Source organism: Antennarius striatus, chromosome 21 (assembly GCF_040054535.1).
Source record: "Antennarius striatus isolate MH-2024 chromosome 21, ASM4005453v1, whole genome shotgun sequence".
Lineage (NCBI taxonomy): Eukaryota > Metazoa > Chordata > Actinopteri > Lophiiformes > Antennariidae > Antennarius > Antennarius striatus.
Window position 1 is genome coordinate 15,915,001 of NC_090796.1, and position 23,151 is coordinate 15,938,151.

A 23,151-nucleotide genomic window follows, 5' to 3' on the forward strand; every position below is an offset into this window, starting at 1 on the left:
CTGGGGGAAACCCGCCACGTGTCGGGGAAACTAATTTCATCTACAGTGTTCTGGGTGAAGACTCTTTCAAACATGGCTGCTGTTGCCCCCCACCCACCCACCCTCCATCAGGTGATGATTTTTTTTGTCATTTTATATTAACTTTACATTTACTTTGATGGGGTGTGGGGTGTAGTTTACTCACTTCCTGTCTCCGTTTTCCGACTGACTCCAACATTCATGGTCACCTCTTTCCAATCCTTTCCTTGAACGCATTTCCCCCCCCCCTTTTTGGAAGCACAATACTTTTTTTTCGATTTGAAAACTCAAAGAGTTCATGTTTTGTGCCACTCTCGCCATTCCCCCCCCACCCCCCACCCCCTACCGCTGCTGCTGCTTGATTTGTCACAGCTCCGACCTTTAGCGGAGCCAGACATCAAGAGCGGCGGTCACGCTCCGGAAGGCCTCCGACAAATGGCCCGTACCTCCTCCTCGCAGCGCGTGTGGATCGACCGTGGCGAGGGAACCCTCTTCTTTACCCAACCTAATTACACTGTAAGTGCCCTTTTTTCCTGGCTGCTGAGAGGACGCTGGAGGTAGCGGCCCGTTAAATCCCAGCAAAGCACTTACAGGGATTTGGAGAGGGAGAGCGGACGGCAGAACGGGCCGACCTGCGTCTTGGAAACGAGGCTTTGGTTTGACCACATGACGGCCGGAGGTTCAGAGGTCCACATCCGCCGCCGGAGGAGCAGCTCAGCCCGCCGGCGCAGCTATTTATGGCTCCACCCTTTTTAATTCTGCTACTAATTCGGACTGGTCTACCTTTAACGTTAGCATCGAGAAACCGCGGGTTTTGGTTTTAGCTTTAAAAAACATCCTTCTTCTTATTTGAATCTTTTTCCTGTGTTGTGATGTCACTTCCTCTGCGGTGAATATTTATTATGCAGCCGGAGTAAACACCCACCCCCCACCCCCTGGAACGCACACAAACACCCACGGTCCAGATAACAACCCTGAGTCAACACCGTCGACACGCTTCTGCCCCCCCACCCCCACCCCCGTGAAACCACGACAACCGGGACTGAAAAGACGCCAAACGGGTTAAATTACAGTGCGGGAATGTAAATTAGCATGTTTTATTTGGAGGGGGGGGGGGCTCAGCTTCGCAGGCAGGAATGGCCCCCCTGTGTCCTCTGGATCAGTTGCAGCAACAGCAAAAAAAAAAATAAGGGGGGGGTGTTCTCGCTCCGCCTGTTGACATGTTACAAATGCAAAACCCAGAAATTCTACAGACGTAAAAAAAAAACAGGCTGACACCCCCTCGTCCTCCTTCACTCACTCCCCCCAGCAGAAAACTTGAGCTTAACCAAACCCCCCCATTTCACACAAACAAGATGAGGGAAAAGTGACGAGGGCAGGGATCTGTGTGTGTGTGTGTGTGTGTGTGTGTGGGGGGGGGGCAGCTGCAGGTGGTCTCCAGATGTGGCGGCTCCGGGGACGGGCCGCTCCAGTGTCGTCGCCGTCGACGACACCGAGCCCCCCCCCCCCTCTTCGACTTTTCCCTCCCTCCATCGCTCCTCCTCCCCCCTCCCAGTGACAGGAGCCATCTGGCCTGGCAGAGGGAGCGACAGAGCCCCACCCCTCCCGAGTGTGGCCCCCGTGTGCCACACAAGCACATAAAAACGCATACATGACACACACACACACACACACACACACACACACACACACACACACACACACACACACACACACACACACACACATTTCTTTTAAAGCTCACACACAGCTATTAACCCGGGGACGCGGCGGCCCAGCTGTGCTCCATTACGATAAATACGGGGGGGTCACGGGGTCGCGTCAACCAGGAGTCAGCCATCAGATACAGGGAGGTGTCCAATTACTGCCTTTTAAAGCTCACTTTGCTGAAGAGTTACAGCCGTGTTCATCATCGTAAATCCCCCCGTCGCCGCCGCCGCCCCCCCCCACGTCATCTGCTGCACCCCCCCCCACACACACACCCACTCCCTGTTCTCCATCATGCAGATGATATTTCACACTTCCTTTGGCGACGCAGACCCCCGTTCGCCGCCATCCTGCTGAAACCGGAGTTGGGTCACGTGATACTGCACCTGGAACACCCGACACCTCTAAGGTGCCCCCCCCCCTGTCCCACCCCCACCCCCACCACCTACCTCCAAAGGCGGGTGTTGTGGAGAGTTTTTACTCATCTGATTTATCTAGAATCTGCTCTCAGGCCTGACAGAACACCTTCTGACCCCCCCCCCACTCCAACCTCAACCCTGGTGTTTTATATCTCCTCACATGGGAGGCATTCTAGAGACACCCCCCCCCCCCCACCAACTCGCTGCGCTAGCTGTGCCGATGGGATGGCAACCAGTAGCATTGATCTGCGGGACGAAAACCCCGGACCGGAGGACGACGAAGGAAACAAACGACAACCGGTCGATGGGGACGACCGCAACCGACAGCAACCGACAGCAACCGACAGCAACCGACAGCAACCGACAGCAACTGACATCAACCGACTGACTAGTTCCTGGGAGGAGCAGGCCGTTTCCACGCTTTTGTTCCTCCATTTTTCTCCGTTTCCTCGCCACAAATCTCCTCGCCGGCACCCGGCAAACCGCGGAGAGAGTAAATATGTGCGCGAGGGAGCTAAGCAATCGGTTAACCTTTGAAACATCCCGGCAATGAGATCCGGCGCTCTTTACTCCTTTCAGCCGCGGAAAAAAAAATAAAAAATACAAAAAATAAAAAGAGAAGGAACAAAAAAAAAAAAAAAAGCAGACAAGGTTGGCCACCACTTCAGAGGGGATATTCAATATCCATGAGCTTTTTCATTTCACGCTGATGAATAATTCAGGGTGACCTGCCCACCGCCGAGAGAGAGAGATAGATATGGGGGGGGGGGTAGGGGGAGAAACACACACACACTCAAAAAATAGGAGGTGTATGGAGGTAGTTGTCTGTTTTAGTGGATGCAGCTGTTGCCGTTGGACACGCAGAGAAACCAATCTCCACGCCAGCTGCCGTGGAAAGAGGAATAATATGTGGCAGACTGGAAGACAGATAATTGGGGAGATTATATCAAAGTGCTGCCATTCTTGCAGTGAGAACACACCGTCCCGAACAAAAGCGCCGCGGGACAAGGAGGCTTTTGGTGAAAGAAAAAAACAAAACAATACAACAGAACGCTTAGTTTCAGAGCATCCTCGAACCCGAGGACACAGATTTAGCCGGAAATGCTGTAAATAACGTAAAAATATCAAAGTAAAGGCAGCAAAGGTGACTAAAAAAAGAAAGAATAAAAGAGCTTAAAAATATCAGAACGGTTGTGAATTAAACGTCTTTTATTTCACGTGGTGCTAGTGACGCATATATGCTTTTTAAAATTTTTTTTTTTTTTTTTGTTTTTACCGGGAATCACCTCATCCATCAAGCTGGACTTCTTTCTAATTTTTGCGTGAAATGTCCCTTTAAGGACCGACGCCAGCCCAGAGACGCCACAGGTCTGACCCCTCGTCCGGAGGTCAGCGGATCTGACCTCGGACACCGGAGCTGCTCCTCAATTCGCTGGAAGGCCGCGTTCCATTAATCCCTCCGCTGACGCGGCGACTTCGGAAAGATCGACGGCGAGACGAGACTTTTTTTTTTTTTATCGGAGGAAAAACTACTGCTGTGGAAAAAAATAGATGTTCCTGACCATATTTCCCCCGGGACACAAACAATACAGACGGAACGGAGATGCAGCAGATAGTTTATGTAACGTTTACCAGGTCCAGGAAGCGGAGACACATGACAGAAGGACTGATAAATAAAACCGTCCACAATCCAGAGGTAAACATGGGTCTTTAGCGGCACAATCAGAAAATCCATCCTTTATTTTTGTCATTTATTCCAGAACATTACCTCTGAAATCAAGCAATGAGGTGAAATGTGCTTTTAATTTATGGGGTTGAGGTTAAAACGAGTCACAAATCAGGTTTTATTAGATTATTTACGGGATAATCCGACCAGATTGTCTCATTAATGAAGTCCGAATCGATGGGACTGAAAGCGAACCAGGATATCCCCAGAATGCTCCGTTTTCACCTCACATTTTCCACACTCCACCCTCAATCTCAATTTTTCCAGAAAAAAAAATAAAAATTCTAGGACACCATGTCAACAAAAAGTTCCAGTTCCTTCACCGTCTGTCAGCTCTGACAGCTACTTTAACCTCATCCTTTCATCGCCATGGAGACGGAAACCACAACATCAGTAATTATTCCAGTGTATGTTAGCATTAGCATGTGGTAGCTGCAAACATATATCACGTGGATTAGTGAGGATGTCGCCCCCACACTCCGTGACACACGATGCCTGTATAGTAGCATCTGTTTACACACACACACACACACACACACACACACACACATACACACACACACACATACAGACACACACACACACAGATGGTCAGCGGGATTTCACCTCTCTAATTCTCAGCCTATTCATAGCCAGGTAAGCTATCAGCTCGCCAAAATAAGAGCCGCAAACTCACTGCAGAAAACAGGACATCCAGCATGAAAGGGCAATCAGGAAACATTCGGACGCCTGTGTGCATAAATTACAAATAAAATGCAAAGAAGCCCCGCCCTGTGGCGCTGAGCTAATTAGCTATCCTGCGGCTTCTGCTAACTAGCCGCATGCTGCTCACTTTCTCCACCGACGCCCGGCGAATTGGGAGGAGGATCAAAAAAAAGTTGGCAGACCGGATTAGAGCGGTCCTCATGCTAACGTCCCCACCGGAGCCGCAGCCCTTAATCTGTTTGACATTTTATCGTCTTTATTATCATCGTCTCGTCCTTTTTTTGGGATCATCTCGGAGGTCGAGGATACCCGTCCCGTTACATCACGTCCAACCGGCCTCAGACGGAGACAACCTGAGCGGTAAATCAAAAACGTCTTCGCACGATGAAGAATTAGAGACGTGAAGTTTAAGGCCAGTGGGGAAACAGGCTGGATGGAATCAATGTCAGACACCTGAACGAAGCCGTTTAGCCAAGGACATCCCAGAATGCATTAGGCATGCATCCTCGTGGACGTCCTTCCAAACCTAAGCAGGGAAATTAAAATCCCATTCAGGCCCCCTTCTCGAGGGGGCCGTACACTGGAAGGTTACATAACTGTCAGCGGAGATGGCTTCCTGTCAAAAAAGAACGGATCTGTGGTGTTTTTGACTTTCAGCTTGCCGAGGAAGAGGAAACGACTTAAAACAGATCTGCTCCTCCATCACCTGCTAATTCTCCCGCCTGGGTGAAGATGTTCCGAGGATTACCTACACGAGGAAACCACGTGCGAATCTCCACTTCGGCTAATCCGCCGAGCACGCATACGACGAGCCAATCGCGTCTCCTCTGTTGGCGTCACGTGACGCCCATGCTAGCTTCACCTACCTGTGCTGCTCTGCTGGATGCTACTGACCGACAGCTCCATGGCCAACGCGAGCGCTCCGCGGCGCTCTCCCTACTTTGCGTGAAAGGGAAATGTCGGGACTAAGCCTGACTCGAGCGTTTAATGCCATTACTAACTCTACTTACGGCGTTAGCCAACCAAGACGGCGCCCGGCGGACATGCAGGGCCCTCCCACCTGCAAACTTTTAGAGGCTGATTTCACCACCGCTCACATTTTTACTTTCAAAACTCTTCTTTGAGAATAAATAAGAATCCGACTACAAGAAAACGCGGATGCCTCGGCAGCGCCTGTGTGTAAATTTCCCCCGCTCAGATGTGAGATGATGAAGAGACGGAACCGGCTCGTATTTGAAGAACAACCAATTTATTCAGTAGGTGCAAAAGGAATTATGTGTCAACTTTTCATCAATATGCATGTTTGAACATGAAACACCATGCATGTAATAAGAGAGGTACTTCACCGCTAAAGCCTTCGCACAAGAATGAGAGGCAATCTCTCGAGACGCTCGCCGCTCACCGGAGGAGAGAGAGCGAAGGAGACGGAGAGAAATGTTTTCATTAAGCGCCCTGCAACATCTTATTTTTTCACTCAATTTGCTCCTGCCCTAAACTGCAAATGGCTGCTCCGAAACGAATAACAAGTGCACCAAATAAATGTGCAACACTGCACAACTCCTTCCCCTTAAACGTGAAGATTATCTATCTCTTATTACCGCCGAACCCCGGGTTGCCTAGCAACACACAATTAAGAAGTATGCCTTCCGATCGGCGGCGGCGGCGAGGGCTGCCCATTATCAGATGAAGTTACTGAAGCAACAAATGTCAGCGACATGCAATTGAGTTTGTTGTGCTAAAAGTGTGTGTGTGTGTGTGTGTGTGTGTGTGTGTGTGTGTGTGTGTGTGTGTGTGTGTGTGTGTGTGTGTGTGTGCATCAAGTGCAGAAAAGGGACTTCCCGTCCAAGCCTTCCGTCCTCACCGCTAAGATCTCGCAGCGTCGCTTTTAATTTCCTCGACGCCACTTCATAAAAGTCATTACGCTTTAACAAGTGCACCAGATGAGTTTCAGGGTTGCACAGCTAAGAGCGGGGGTTAAAAAATTTAATTCCTCCCCAAGCCCAAGTGGGAAATGTAGCTTAACTTGTTAAGCTGTTAAATTGTGACGTTTATGTGTAAAAACATGTCAAAAAGGATGCCTCGCTGAAGAAGACGAGACGTTTAAAGCTTAAAAAAAACTCTACGTGTCTTTGACACACACACAAAAAAAACAGGTTTGACAAACATAATTATCTGTGGCTGAAAAGGAGACAAACAAAAAGGGGCGACGCTTTTCTTTCATTGTGCCGTAAAAATGTAAATCGCTTATTCAGATCGGAGTAAAACGTCGGAAAGTTTTCTGAAAACATCACAAAGCAGAAGAAATTTACACAAATCTTCTGTTTGAACCGGTAGATTTTCTTTCCTTGTACCTGCTGCCTGAGGAGGGAATGTTCAGGTGTAAAGTATAGCAAACCGGAATTTCAAACAGACAAAAGGGTGTCTATAAAAAAACCTAAACCCACCTATTATAGTCTACACAGCTACACATCCAATTAGCCTAATTGGATTTGAGGCAAATAAGCCGCTGGTTAAGAGAGAGTAAAATAGAATGACAGGGATTCTGCATCTAGGCGATAAACAACCAGCTCGGCTTTAGCATGTAAAACTTTATGTGTTTGAGCTTTTGCTAAATATTCCTTGTAAAGAAAAGATCTACGAGGGTAGTTTTAGTTTAATTTCCAGCAAAGCCAGTCAAGAAGGAAAAAAAAAAAAAAAAAGAGCTACAAAACAACTCCGACGGCACACGAAACGATTCTGACTGTTAAACCGAGTGAAAGCAAAAGACGGAAAAATTGTTGACCTTCATCACCGAAGCGCCGCTGATGAGAAATAGTTCTTCTGGTTGATGAGACAGGATACCCTCTGGCAAATGACACAACTCTGCTGCAATACATGCATAAAACTGTTGCCTTATTTTAAAAAAAAGACCTCTCCGAGCAAAGCTGCTTAACTTGTCAGACGCATCTTACACACTGCTCGTCTATTGAGGAAAGACTGTCAGTCAGATTACATCACTCTCTACATCTGTTCAGTAACCAGACACGTTCAGAAAGACCAAATCACACCCACAGAGACCAATCGATCAATTAGCGCAGAGGAAAATACAGACAGGAAGGTAGAGTTTGACTTTACTTGTGTCGGGTGTGGTGGTCATGGTTGACACTATGACGGGGGGGCCGGTTCGTCGTCCTACCAGCTTGGTGTTGTTGAGGTTTTGCGCTTGGAGAGCGGAGGAAGAAGTTACGGGAACAACGGCATTCTCGGGAGCGGCGCTCATCCCTTTCCGGAGGAGTTGTGGGCTGTGAAGGGGGCTCTGGATTCCTATTGGTGATGCTGGGGGGAGGTTGGGGGCTCTCTTCATCAGCTCCATGGGAGAGTAGGAGCCGGAGAAGGTTTTGGGTGCCGCCCCGGGGATGCCCGGCGCTGGTAGAGGTTGTGGTCCCAGAGCGGACATGGCTAGACCAGTGTGGGCATTGTAAAGAGATAGGGGTCTTCCTTGAGTCAGAGCGCTGCTGTACCCCCCAGGACTGACTGGGAAAGCTCCAGTTGCCATGGGCCGTGGTGCCGGGTAAGTTGTGGTTTCCAGGAGGTGTTGGGAGGGTGCGCTGCTGGGTCTCCTACCAAGAAACTCCCCCATCCTGGGGGACACAGTCTGGATGGTGGAGGGCGGTTGCTGCATCAGGCTGGGGTCCATGGTCAACCCCTGCGGCTGCATGTACAACTCGTTGCGGTGCGAAAAACTGTTGGATCGGGTTCGGGTTACCGGGCCGCTCGCCCTGCAACCGAGCGCTACCCGGGACAGAACTCGAGCTTGGGCCAAGTTGGGGGCCACAGATCGGACGTCGTGGTCCTCCATCATCGCCAGGGTGGCGGTGGAATCGAATCCGTGCTGCAACAGGAGGGTGATGGTGCTCTCAGCCAAGCCTTCCGATCGCAGGTAAGCCAGGAACACAGGGTCCACCATCTTCTTGGGGTCGGTGGCACTGGGATGGTGAGGAGGCAAGCCGGAGGACATTCCAGCCGTGGCCCCAATCATGGCTGAGCTGGGGTCATAGTTGGGATCGTAAGGCAGCCTCTGGGAAGCCAACGCTCCGTAAGCCCGAGGAAGAGTGCCGTCCATTCCCTGAGAAGTTGGGTCCACCCCTGAGCTGGTGGCGGCCGGTTGGCTTGGGTCCAAGGTGAGGCAGATATTGTTGTAGGCTTGGCTTGCAGCGAGAGACGGCGGCTCGGCGGTGTAAACAGGAAGACGATAGATTGCAGGAGAGGGAGAGCGGCCACCAACGTGCTGGATGTCTGCGATCACTTTAGACCCTAGAGACTCCCGGTACAAACGGCTCAGCTCGTGAACGGGAGGGGGAGGAGGCGGCGGAGGAGGAGGAGGCGGGGGAGGTGGCGGGGGAGGAGGAGGAGGAGCAGGGGTAGGTGTAGAAGCAGAAGCTAGGACGATAGGTGTGGCCCTTGCCTGTCCTTGATCCCAGGTAGGCCTCACCCCGCCTACGCCGGGCCCGTAATGCACGGCTGATCTGGTGAGCAGGTGCTGGTTATCCCTGTAAGACCCGAACTCAAGCAGCTGACCAGATGAAGCGGCGTCAGCCAGATAGTAATCCTGCGGCGGCGCAGAGGCCCGGCCCGCCATCATCTGCCTGAAGTGGAGGCTGCGGCTCAGATCTGGCGCCGAGTTCTTCTTCAGGAGCGGCTGGACCTGCCGGTCCTGCAGCATGGGCGATCTCGTTGGGTGATCTCGGTGATGGAGGTACCACGATACGTTGTCCGCACCGCCGATTGGCAAAGAACTCATCTGATCAGCTACAGTGCCACAGTTGTGACAGTGAGTAGCGGCGCCGGTCCAGTCCAGTGGACGCTGGGCCGGAGAGGCACCAAACTGCGACTGATCGCTGGGGTGAGGCATCGGGGAAGACAATAACGACAACGGCTATGAAAGCAGAAAATCGAGCCGGGTGTTGCGTTTCGACTCTCCGGTTACAACTCAGGCCTAATCAAAAGGGAGGAGTGAAAAGGTGAAGCGTGAGGTACCCCTTTTACCTGATCTCCAGCTGTACCCCCCCCCCCCCCCCCACCTCTCTGGGGTATCATGTAGCTTCCTGCTGGCAGCCCATCTAAATAATTCATCCCTGGAAACATTAGAAATCCACCAAGACAGGCACGAAATAACCTACATACACACACACACACAGACGGTAATAACACACCTTGAGGACGAGGCTCTACTCCATTCTATTGCTGGGGGTCACGCTATCACTAGGAATAACGCTGACATTGCAAACTAAGACTGAGAGCGAATAAATTGGGGGTGAAAACATTTGCCGGACAGCGCCGGCTGGATGGAGGAGGGGACGAGACGCCCTAATCCAATGGGGTTGATGCAACGCCATTGGCAGGGACGGACCTTTCAACCCACAGCGTTTGCCACAAGAGGATTAGCATCCAACTAAAACCTGCTTAAATCCACTGTCCCCTGTGACATCACTCGAACCGGAGGGTGTAAACAGCCAACACGCCGCCGGAGGCCCCTCTGGATATGTTTGTGGAGGGAAGCCACAGTGTTTACGGTGCTTAGCGGTCGCCGCTAACCTCAGCTACGACCAGCATCTCTCCAGGAATGAATGGATCTTCCCAGAGGGAGATGGACGGCTAGATAGGTTGCAGCGTAGGCCAGGATGGAGGGGGAGGGGTGGCGGTGGTGGCACATGTCGGACACGCAAGTAGTCTTGAGTGTCAGATGTAATCCGGTGGCTCCTAGCAACAGGCCAGGAGATACTTTACTCCAATAACGGAGGATGTGCATCATGTAGCGTAGCATTAGCAACAGAGGGGGAAAAAACAGGCAAAAATAACAAATTTTTTTCCAAAGTTTTCTGCATACAAAGTCTGTAATGAAAGATTTGGGATTGATTTGTTATAAAGCATCAGAAAACAATCAATCACTCAATGGAATTTTTAATTTACAGTCAAATATTCATCTTTGAAGTCAACTCTGCGTCTGATGAATCGGCTCCTTTACCAGCTGAGTCGCATTCCTCGTCACGTTCCGCTGCTACCTCCACCGAATACACGGCGGCACAGATGTGGCTTATCTTAGATGCTGGCATCAGACAGGTGTTTACTCGCCGTGACAACAGCAGTGTAAACAAAAAAAAAACACCGGCAGGGGAGAAGAAATGGGAGCCTTGATAAGTGTGTGACGAGGAAAAAAAGGCTGATAAGGCAGGAGGCTTCGACTTCACCGCGGAGATAGACGGCGCGGGATGTGGCGAGGCGGGCGGAGATATGATTGGACTGCACTGGACTGTGACGACTAGATGGCCACAAGCCCTTTTCTATCCTGCGCTTTATTTGAGTTTGAAATTGGCAGCAGGATTTTTTTTTTTAAAGGAAAGTGTTAGCGGAAAGTTGCCAGGGACATCGCGTGGCAGCGAGTCAGACGCAGCGTGACTGAGACGGGCTAAACGCGATACTTTTAAAGAGCGTGAAGCCCGAATCGTGCCTCTTTTGCGTTGTCCCGCTACCTGTCAACATCTCAGCAGGAGGCGCCGTAACGAGCTCCTTGTCATTTTTTGGAGCCGATGTGATGCAATCATGATCTAATATTTAAAAAAAAAAAAGAAAAAAAAAAAAGCAGATTGCTTCATTACGACGCATCCCAACCGGAGAACGTTAAGTAGGTCAAAACAAAAATAAATCAGAACTGTTTCCCCGTCGGGCCCCCGGCGGTCCAGGATGATGCACATCTGAAGGATGGTTTCTTTCATTAGAGGTATACCATACCTTCCAATTTCCGTGCAGTCGTCTCTCCCTACACTTTTTTTCTTTTTGTCAGCTTTAAAACACGCCATTAATCACAGGGTTGTATCTCTCTATGGTGATCGCCGACAATAACTTGTTTTAATAAGGCCCTTCCAGAGCCGTGCGTCACTCAGGATCCCGGCTTCCTGGAAAAAATATTAATAAAAACAGTAATCATCTCGGGTACGGTCAGGCCGCTGTTAGTAAAACCAAAACAAGGATATGGCACATCGTATCTCCTGCCATGCAAATTTCTGCATTCCCCCCGCAATTCATAAGGAGGAGCAGCCGGGCCGTCGTATTCATCTTGTCTACATTCTCTGATATGCCTCTCCTGAGAGCTGCTCCATAATTAAGTGAGCATGCTATATTACATTCATCAAGCAACAGGGACCCTGTAGTTGCTAGTATGAATAATACAACAGAAGAAACAGAAAGCCTAAACTTAAACACAGAATATTTGGTGCGCGGCGTCAGAATCGATGCCAACGCCCGGATTACCAGCTCCGGGCCAATGGCGCGTCTCCGTCAAAGACCTCTAGGTACAATGTGCTGAACAGACGTCCGGCGACAGTCGTGCCTTTGGAGCAATCTGGCCATCTTTCTGGGGCGCGGGGCGCTAACGGCGGGACTTGGCAGGCAGCGCAGGCAGAGAGATAGCCGCGGAATGATTTAGATAGCTGCAACTCTACAACTGCTGATCCATTAAACTTTCATGGGGGCTTCATAAATTAAAAGCATGACTGGAAGAACTTGAAAATTCTACTCAATTACTGTGATTGTACAGTATATTAAAGTTTTAACGAGCCTCCGGGCCTTTGCTCGCTCTAACACGAGTGCAGGAGGAGGGGAGGGCGGCACGGAAGGAGAAACACATGGTACCAATTCTGGTCCGATGGCTTTTAGAGGCTTCACAGCTGCTGCGCTATCGACACGCCGTCCTTCGCCTCTTTACCGCTCAGCATCTATGCGGCGTACGACACCGTGTCGCACATTTGCAATGAGGTGGAGGAGGAGGAGACCTCCGGACGGCACAGCGAGGTAACCGATCGGAGCTCCGTCTTCCATCTTAGCGGCTCGGTTTTGCTCCCTCTTCGGCTTTGCTGCCGCCTGCCTATCATTATCAAGCCAGTGGCCCATACTGCACCACAGATGGGCCAGACAGAAGGGAGAGACGACAGCCCGCTTGCTTTTTGGAGAGTCGTGGAGTGTGCAGCTGAGTGAGAGAAGAGGGAGGGAAGGACAGAGGGAGGGAGAGAAGAAAGGATGGGTTGGGAATGCAATTTGTCTCCATATCGCTGATGAAAAAAAAAGAAAATCCAGTCCGGTTTTATAACGTTCATCTCGGCACACACAGAACTCTGAACACTCTGCCGTCTATTTGTCATCCAATATAACAAGTCAAAGTATTTATTCATCAGAGTTTCAGTCATGAATCAATCGATCCATTGATCAGGGTGTAATTATTTTTAAAATGTTTGGAATGCAGTACCAAAGTCCACCAACAGGTGTCTCACTTAACGTTTGTTCTTCTGAAGCTTCACTTCGTATGTCTAAGTCGAGGAAACAGAAAGTAGCTTCAAACATGTAAAGGGAATTTTAAGATGTTTTCTGCTCTTTCACAATACAATAATTCTTTTAATTTCAAATAAATGCTGAGCTACAACTCGTCTCTCCGACCGGTTTGGATCAGTTCTGAGATTGATTTTGCAGTCTGACAGACAGATTCACTCGTTCAATCAATATGTGATCATATATGTTGATCTTCAAATGTCATTAACTTCATGTAAATTTCATTTATGGCTCGAATTAACATTGATATCATCGCTAAACAAATATAATCATGGGCAGAAAACAACAGTAGGCTGCGGCGCTACTTTAGTGTTCAGTAACCGAAGGATGAAATGTATTCCTAATTATACAACCATGAAATGTCATCATGTAATGCAACATTATTAAAATGCATGTGTTGATTAAAACATTATCTGACTAGATTAGAGTGGCTCTATTCTCGCCTGGGGGGGGGGGAAACAGGACTGCAATCTGCATGCAAAACAACAACAACAATCTCAGCAACATAATAAAAGACGAAAAAGAAATGTAGAGGAAGAGAGTCGTCTTTCCTTCCTCTCCCATCATTCTGCAGCCCAGTTGCTGCAGAATGATAAACATTGGTTCAAATTAAGCTGGGAACATGAAAGGACCCGAGGCTAGGAGGAGCGCGGGCCATGGCGGATCATTCCTCATCTCTTCATGTGACAGAATTGAATCTCTTCACCCCTCAGAGAGAAACAGCAACGGTAGAGAGATAGAGAGAAGACTCCTCTTCCTCATAGCGCCGATGCTCACCAGCTTTGATTGAGCTAACTAGCGGCTTTTGATGAAAACAGTCCCTGCCACCTTATTTGCAGACGGTCCAGATTATGCTAAATACGTATCAAGGAGTTTTAACGGCTTAATCGGCCCTGTCATCTACTCGACGGGGTTTCCTTAGGTTCTAAAAATTTCCGATCCCTCTGCAATAAACGCCGGTACGCCAACAACCAGAAAGAACAACGCGGGTTTGAAAGGAACGGATATACATCTTGGAAGCCTTCTTGGGCGACTGGAGGTGTTTGGGAAACAATAGAAAGGAAGGCGGAGGCTCTGTTGGAAGGTACAGAAAGAGTCTGCTCTGGTTTCTGCTCCAGATTTTCTCTTGAAAGAGATCGAGGAGAGTCGGCGCCGATCATCGCGGGCTTCATCTCTCTGCCAACCGCGGCCCCGGTTGAAACGGAAACCTGGATTACGATGAGTCAGTCCCGACGGCAGCCAAATCAACCCCTTTGAGGATTCTACCTGTGTGAAACCAAAAAGCAGAGCCTTGTCTAATGTGTCTTCTTCCTTGCGTGGCGACGACGACCACCTTATCACGCCAATACATGTGATGGGAGGGACAACTTTTTCTGGTCACTGGCCTGCGAACAAATCACAAAAATCACAAGCTGTTTTTTTTTTCTTTGCGCCCTCACAATGGCAGCTCGAGGACTGATTCACTGATCCTGCATGATGGCCATCTGGAGCGCTTGTATGTGCGAGGAGGAACGTGGCCAGGTACGCTCACCACCAGCTAGCTCTGTATGCATCACAGCAACACCTGTTACCGTCTCTGTACGTCTCGGGCGGGCTTTGAGCTCATGCCCAGCGGAGCAGACTAACCGTTGTTCCCTCAGGACCGACTAACTACCTCAGCTGTCGGATGCGCACGGGTGCGACAGCTGGATGTCGAGCCGAACTCTAATCAGTAAGGATTTCCACCGATGAACGACACACCTGTGATGTGGAACCACTCGCACGGGGTTGGTGATAGATCACTGTTTGTTGACGAACACCGTTTGTCATCGTGATGTGATCAGGTAAATCAGATTTGATTCAATTTGAGTAAACTTCTTGTCATGTGATCAGCTGGCGTCTTATCCAGGGTGAACCCCACCTCTCGCCGTTAGCCAGCTGGGATAAGCTCCAGAAGAACCATAAAGAAGTCTATAGAGGATGGATGGATTGATGCTGCTAACCGCTGCTAATTGCTATTGGCTGCTTCTAAGTGATACTCTTTTCTTATTGGTGTGCTGCTTTCTCCCTGTGGCACACCGTCCGCTGTAATGGAGTGAACGGTGCATCCTGGGCGTTAGCAAAATATCTGATGAACTATTCCTTGGGCCGTACCATAGTTGTGGTAAAAGTCCTGTGATAACTTTCTGCAAAATCCTTACAGTCACAAAAATGGCAGCTCGGTGGAGGTCATCATTCTGATATTTGTAAAGTCTTGGAGGTCGTAGGCTTTGCTGCCAGTCATCGGTACCCACAATGCCAAGCAGTTCAGTATGATCCCGCTACATAAATCCACCGTATGGCTTTATACACCCCATACTTGTTGACACATTTCATTTTTTAATCCAATAAATCCGGCTAGATAACTGAACGCACGGAGGATATTTCTTCCTTAGTGTCTATCTTGCTCTGACATCACTTCATTGCAAATTCTCCCAAAAAATCAAGACCAAAAAAAAAAAAGGGGGGGGAAATTGGGATTCTTAACATAACTACTGGCTTTTATGGGATACGCAGCATATGTCCTTCATTTCTACGCCGAGGTGCTTCCGTCAAGCTGCAAAACAAATACGCTGGCGCTGGGGGTAATGGTGCGTCTAGCTTCATTTTCCAGCACTGCAGTCGTGCCTGTCTCTCCCCACGCCGGCTCCAGGAGGGCCCGGCAGCTTAACAAGCCTCTCGGGGACCCAGACAGCACAGAGGAGATGATTTTACCTCAGGATACTGTCTGACAGACACACAAACACACACACACACACACACAGACAAAAACGCGTGCTGGGCAAAGTCAAACAAGTGGGTTTAAAAATGCACATTCACATGGCTTCAGATGCAGTTTATCCTCCCACACAGAGGCTGCTACTCTTTTTTCCTGGGCTGTTTTTGTATCTCGGTGCTCTGTGCTCTGATTCCATGTTCAAGGCCTTCAGAACAACATCACCGCTCTCTAATCCACAACCTAAAACCTAATAATCACTGCAGTTGCTGGTGTAAAATTGGCTTCTCCCAAACAGCAACGACAGCATAATAACCATTCAATCCCCTGCGGTAATCTAACTCCAGTTCAGATGTTTGGAGTCTCAATAACCGTAAGTCATGCAGATGACACTCCTACACAAACACAGGCGGTTTAAAGAGACCGGAGTAACGCGATCATCTCTTTTACATCCAGCAGATGACTGCTCGCCGCCGAGGTCAACATTTATACAGTCGTATATACATGCGCTGCGTGCCGGGAGAAAATTGCAGCAGTCAATAGGTATTGATAACCGATAGGTCTTCCGGGGTTGCGTTAATAGCAATAAGGATGATTGGCTGGGAATCTGAGTCAGGGAGGAAGTAAATAAATATATAATAGAGGAGTAGTTTCACACTTTGATTCAAAGAACAACAAGACAACAAGAACAACAGCGACAGACAGCAGAAACACGACTTATCTTGTTCTGTGGTGCTGATTTTTAAAGGTTACAGCACCACCTACTGCCCCGGCATGCACACTGCTGCAATTTTTAAAGTGCTTTTTTGGTGTTTTTGTTTAAAATGAGATGGACACAAAATGGTTTAATTATTGCTATGTGTTATGTTTTAACCCATTCCTGAAGCGAGTAAGCACGACAGAACCTGGAGAGGAAATTCAGGATTTGGCGCAACAATTCATCATCAGATTAGATTGAGGCCGACTTTTTTCCCATTTTGATATTTTTTCCTTTAAAAATAAAACATCAGTGCAGCTATAGCCGCTAAAACGATGGTGCAAGTCCTAAAACAAACGACTGAATTCATCAGGCGGAAAAAAAAGATCAACGGTCACAATCCCTCATATCATTCATAATAATAATCCTGATCCTTGATTTGATGTGCCGGAGCTCAAAACACAAAGCATCGATAATCCCACACCCACAGTGAGTCAAATTAAGTGTGAAATCCATATTAGTGATTGTAAATATGATGTAATCTCTCTGCTTGCACATCCTGGGTGGGTGGGTGGGTGGGGGGGTGGTGGTTGATGGGGGTTTACCTTCGCAGATCCGGTCCAGCCGCTGCCTCTTTACTTTGTGTTTGTCAGTCAGGGACATGGCTTCCAACACGGGACGGGACAGGACGGGACGGGACGGCGGGATACGTCTCCTCCTCAGCCGCTGACGCTGACAAAGATGGGAATCCTAGTGCACTGTCGGCACTGCTCCCCGGGGCATACCGCCTCGGCGCATACACCTTTAGGAAAGACGAAAAGGTGGTTAACCAACGCTGGTGCCTTTACACACACAAACACACACACACACACACACACACACTGATGTACAGTCACAGGGAAATGGTGACACGGGAAGGCATTAAAGAATCCTTGACTACAAAGTCACTCAGCCTCTTCCTCACAAAGAACCCAGGAAGCTGCAGGCAATAGATATACTGAAAATCAGTGAATCACACAAACACTTACTCACACACTGCTGGTGACAAAGTGCCCCATTTGCTCAAAAATGACAAAGCTTCCCTGCTCTGAAAGATCCACTTTTCTCCTGTTTGAAGTGTTTTTTTTCCACTAACGAACACTCATCTCGAAGCTCCATCTGACGCGTCACATTCCTCATCGATCGCCGAAACGTCGGAGGTATGTCGACCCAGACGAACGGCAATCCACTTTTACCTCTTTCTCTTTCTTTCTTTTTTTTTTATGTCATAGAAGTCGAGCACAGGCACTCGTTCAGCTAATCTGAGGAGGCATGAAAGAAGGCGATAGAAGTTGGAGAGGATTCATCATCTGACAAAGTGAAGCTCTTAACTTGATGTGCTACACCTTGAAGGCTGACAGATTGTCATGTAATGACACATTCAGGCCAACAGAGGGTAGGGGAGCATCCCACACCTCCTCTAAAACACTAAAATGTCAATTCATTATATCTCTGATTGGCCTTAGAGCTCACAACTCTTCAAACACTCCCCAATGCAAAGGAAAGACAGCCAAGTAAATACTTTCATGGGAAGCCAAATTACAGATTGCAAAAGAGTTCACGGCTGCTCAACAAAGTCTTTGTCAGAGGTAAAACGATGATGTATTCATCCCCCAGTGGTTCGTAAAGAGAACGACACAGATTAGCATCCTGGTGGGCCAGACTACCATCACTGCAATGCAACCGAGATTAAACGGTGCAGCCATAACTCAGCATCGTGCTCGTCCAGGGCCAGAGCCAGGAAAGCCTCTCTTCCCCGAAAGTGCTGAGATCGTGGAAACATCTCTGTCGACCATGGCAAAGTCTTGACTCGAAGACACGATCGATCCTCAGCCTCAGTTTAGAGCCAAAGAAAGAGAAACGGTTCAGGAAAACGAGGCTCTACCTCCAGGAGTCAGGTTGCAGAAGCCAGGATACTCTTGACTGGGTCGTAAAACATAGTTTGATTTGTTAAAGGTGAAGAGTCACGTCTAAAATAGTTGGACCGTAAACCCAAAGAAACGCAAATAAAACCCAAAGAAACCCAACAATGTGCCTGCAAGAGGAGAAGGAGAAACTTCCTAGCGAACATTTTTTACCGTCTTTTGTGTTGATTCTCTTTATTACTTTTGCTCGCTATGGGTGGTCCCGAAAATATGATTCACTGACTTTGTTAAATAAGGCCAAGTGTGACCTCCGTGCTCCTTTAAAAATAAGAAGCAGGGTACAATTAATCCAAAAGAAAAAACGAAAGAGAGCAGCCAGTGCAGCCAGAAGGGCCTGAAAGGGTTTTCAGGAAGGGATTTTGTGCTCTCAATCCACACACAAAGGTCATATACATGAATCTTAATATTTAAGAGGCATTAAAAAGTCTGATGATCGATAAAACCCTCTGCCTGCAGGGCTGCAGCTCATCGAAAGAGAAATATTTGTGCACAAGAGGCCAAGGCATTAAATGTAGGAATCCATATCTAGCAAAGGCCGACTCCGTCTCCCAAGGACCATGCCGCCGTGGCAACAATCTCAATCCACGGTGTCTGTTCATCGTCAGCATCACAGAGATCAGCCTGCAGAGGTGGGGGAGGGAGGCTCACGCTATAAACAAATGCAGCGAGTGAATTCAGACGCGGCTGAAACAATAAGTGACAGAAAATAGGCTGAGAAGTAGCTGCTAGCACATTGCTAATCTGTAGTTTCCACATTTTTCGGACATCAACAGAGTTAGAGATGAGGAATACCTCTGTCATAAACATCCATGGGATATGAAGTTGCAAACAGAGGACTTACAGCGTGGCTTAGCATTACAGCTAAAATGTATTCACTGTCTTAGTTTTTGCCTGCATTTAACAAACAGAAATTGCCAAATTGCCAATAAACCCTTTCCGCAGACTTCTAATCTTTATGCTAACCTAAGCCAACTGTTTCTCTTTAGATTATTTACACCTGTCTGCCCCATATTAAATATATTCATTGCTATTGGAAATATAAATATGTTTTACATGCCAGTATATGAATTTCTCAAATTATAAAGAACATCCTTTAGCAATGCTAAATCTTTAGATTTAAAAAAGCTAGCACAGTTACCATTCAGCTGCTGCAGTGTGTACCTTCCACCTCCCCAACACCACACAATATTTACATATTCAAGAAACCAGCCTATTTGGTCTCAGCAGAGCCATCAGCCACCACCGCCACCACCACAGATGCCCATTTTTTCAATTTCTCCAAGTTTCAAGGAAATCTGTTTCGCAGTTTTTGTTCAATTCAGCTGATAAATAAACAAAGGAATGAGCAAACAATTAACAAAACACGACTGAATGTGCACGTCTTTGCTGGATGTATTTACCACCATTTCTAACTTTTAGCCCTGGGATGACATCATCACAGGCTCCATGTTTCATTGTCATCCCATTATCGATTGTTCTCCAATAAGTGCCTCATAATAATCAATGATGACATATTCAGTACTTGCAGTCTGATGTAGAGTGACGCTAAAACAAAAAACAAAAGTCATCTTAATCTGCGACAGCATCTTCTTGTAATGTGATCAGGTTTAACGACACCGCGATCCGTCTTCCCATTTGAGAAGCAAACACTAACAGAATTGTCTGACGAGTGATTAATTGACTTTACCAAAAATTAATTTAGTTTGGTAAACAGATTCAAGCACCGCCCCTGACAGATTCTCATTAGACAGCAGTGATTACTTACTTTATCAGACACTTAGGGGGTGGATGGGAAGGGGGGTGCTACAGATCTCACCCAGTCAAAACAGTAATTACAGTTACTATATCACTTCCTGTGTTGACACGGATCAGTGTGATTTGGAAAGGCTTTAAGAAGCGAGCCGAGAAGCTGCTTCCTTTCGTTTAAAGACAGACGGGAATATGTTTGGACAGGGGGGGGGGGGGGGGAGAAAGCCAAACCGGAGAGAGCGACGGCTAAGACGGCGCCGGCGGATGAGTTAGAGAGATTGAATAATTAAAAAGGTCATGCTACCTGCCTGCTGTGTGTGTCGCTACGCACACACAAACACACACACACACACACACACGACACACACTGGGGAGAAGACTGAAGAGACAAGTCATTTGGGGGAATGATCGCTTTCCCTCGAACACAGTGTAGTTTGTGAACTAATTGGGTGAATCCATAATTAATTTGCTGACATTAAGCCTTCGGGTTTGCTCCACTAAGACTTTCCAAGGATGTGAAGAAGCGCTAAAGGAGCCTCAGGCTGGGCGCCGATGGGGAAGAAGGGGGGGGGGGGGCTCCAGTGGAAGTATTCTGCAGTTAGATATCTCCGTAAATGTCAGAACCTGCATCGTGAGAACAGAACATGTGTCAGTTTCCTCCTGATAACGGGAGGGGTTATAAGGTCACGTGAGTACGTCAGTGGCTGCATGTTGAGGTGCCATGCATGCTAATGCTAATAAAATGATAACTCCATCAGTGACAAAGTACAAGTGCAACCTACCCAACTAGTTGTTATCGTCACTATGCAGACGACAAAGTTGTTTATGTCTCAGTTTAAAGGGGAGGTGCTAACGTAAGCCACTGCTGCAGGTCATGGCAATGTATACGCTAATGGTAATGCAATGCTAACGTCATCAGTGACAAAGTACACGCTCAACCTATCCAACTACGTGTTATCTTCACAATGAGTTTGATGAAGTTGTTAATGTTCCAGTTAGCACTGGGTGCTAACGTTAGCCAGGTTATGAAACATGCTCCAGACATGTCTTGAACGTGTTGTCTCTATTGGTTTGTGTTTGTGTTGAATTTTAACACGCAGATGTCTTTTCTCGCCTCTTATCTAACGCAGTTCTACTTTTAGGAACCAGAAATTTGTCACGGATTGATCGAACATGACACAGAACTCTGTGGCAGCGATGTAATGCGGTCGGTACCCTTCAGAGTATCCAAACTCAGCATGTTTTCAGCGCCGGTTTTTATTCTGCTAACCTTCGGGGGAGAAATAAATCAATTGTGAGATGTTCTCCTGTGCTGATGAGACAGCCTGAGATTTTTGACTTTCTGAAGCAGAACTGTCTACAGCCGAGGCACGTTGTAAACTGCAGGTCATAGCGTTCAACCGCCGCAAAATAGTCCGCGTTCAGGGGTTAGTTGTGATTGGCAAGGCAGATTTTGTGTGAGGAAACGTGGAGAAAGCACAAAATATTTTCTGGTTTGACTTCCAAATTGGGGTCGCTGACGGCTGACGCCTTGAGTCACAGTTTTAAGGTTCCGTTTCTGGAAAACAGAAGTGATTGTGGAGGAAAATCGATGCAAGATCCATGGGTTTTTCATGCACGTGTCATTTTCTTACGGATTTCACTTCTAATTCTAACACATATGTTTATCACCGACTCTATCCAACAACATTTTTCGTGATAAAAAAAACAAACACGGCGTTTTCTCGCATCGGAGTCGACATTTATCCGGGAAATATGTTGAGAGATCCTCAGCAGCTGCTTCAGCTTTTTAACTTGACAGTAAAATATTGTCACACGGTTTAAAGTAGGAGGTAGTATTAGTCGGGAACGGTTTGATTTATATGTGTTTGAATTACATTAAGTAACCATAAATCCATCTCTTTTTTCCAGAAAGACAGAAAACACTCTGAAACGGTTGGGATTTTATTGATCTTCTGATGATGTATTTTACAGACCTCACTTTGCTGAGTGATGAAAATGTGACAGAATATTTGAGGCGTGATATTTTTATCTATATTTGATGGCCAGCTGGGAGGATGGGGTTTATCTAACTGTAGTGAAGTGTTTATTTCTCGATGCTCAACAAGTCGGGCTGGAGGCGGCTCTGAAGTCCGTATTTATCTTCTCGGCTGAAGCTACAACCTCTTCCCGCGTCTCGACGTGAGTACCGTTGGAATCCTCGCCAAGGCTGCGGAAACCCGAAGGACTGGCTTCAAGATGAAGTCGGATAACGTGAGCAGTTACTTCTACCGACTTAATTTCCCCGTGGAGTCCGACGAGAACATCGTAAGGAGGGGGAACTGCTGAAGTTATCCCAGATATTCGCAGATATTCCAACTGATTCGTATCGAGCGTCTTCGGAGACCTCCTCAAAGCCGCTAAAACTTCCCTTCGCCCCTTTTCAGACAAATCCTAAATAACAAGACTGTTTACACTATCGATGTCACAATCCATTATCACCCCTGTGGTATTTTCTCTTCGCACAAAAAAACAGAACGCTGTTTTCTTTCCATAAGAGCCCCCCCATTTGAACAATGGAGGCATTTTTCCCTTTCAGAATCTGGAGTTCCTCCAGAGGTAAATCTGTCAGTGTGGGGGCCAAAAACCAAGAAAGAGAAAACAGGAAGGTGTGGACACCCTGCAGCACCAGCCCGGCTCTACTATTAATATCAGCTGATACATCTCCAGCACCTCAGGTGGTGGGGGGGGGGGTGTGATTTCCATGTATTAAATGAAGCCTGTGACAGCGTAGGCAGGTGACGGCTTGACGCGATTATATTTAGCGCGCTAAGCATGCCTTTAAAGAGCAGAAATGGTTGCATTAGCGGCGTCGGTAAAGAAAAGTTAGTCTTGGAATACAGAAACAGGACGGCACTGCAAATCCAGGCCGATCGATAAACTCGCTCCCAAAGTTCTGGAGGTTATTGTTGCAAGCAAGAATCCGCAGCCAAGGATGAAAACACTTCCCGGTACGGTACAGGAAGTCGCCCGCGGCGTGCCAACCTGGTGGGCAGAGGGAAGGCAGGGCCCTGTTGGCCTCTGAGGGTGAGGTA

The 23,151-nt window shown here is 47.9% G+C and overlaps 1 protein-coding gene across 8 annotated transcripts in view; it reads right to left on the reverse strand.

Moving 5' to 3' along the window:
* Nucleotides 1-23,151, reverse strand: part of LOC137587973 (C-terminal-binding protein 2) — a 64,733-nt gene that overhangs the window by 16,284 nt on the left and 25,298 nt on the right. For 2 of the 8 annotated variants that reach the window (XR_011033995.1, XM_068304645.1), the window contains exon 1: nt 7,690-9,593. Coding sequence is in view for 6 of the 8 variants with exons in the window: in XM_068304645.1 (XP_068160746.1) it covers nt 7,690-9,466 (1,777 nt within the window). In the remaining 2 variants the exon portion in view is untranslated. Of the gene's footprint in view, nt 1-5,441; nt 5,522-7,357; nt 7,482-7,689; nt 9,594-9,767; nt 9,902-16,969; nt 17,167-23,151 lie in introns of those variants that run through there. The other 6 variants (XM_068304647.1, XM_068304648.1, XM_068304652.1 and 3 more) reach the window with 5 other exon arrangements.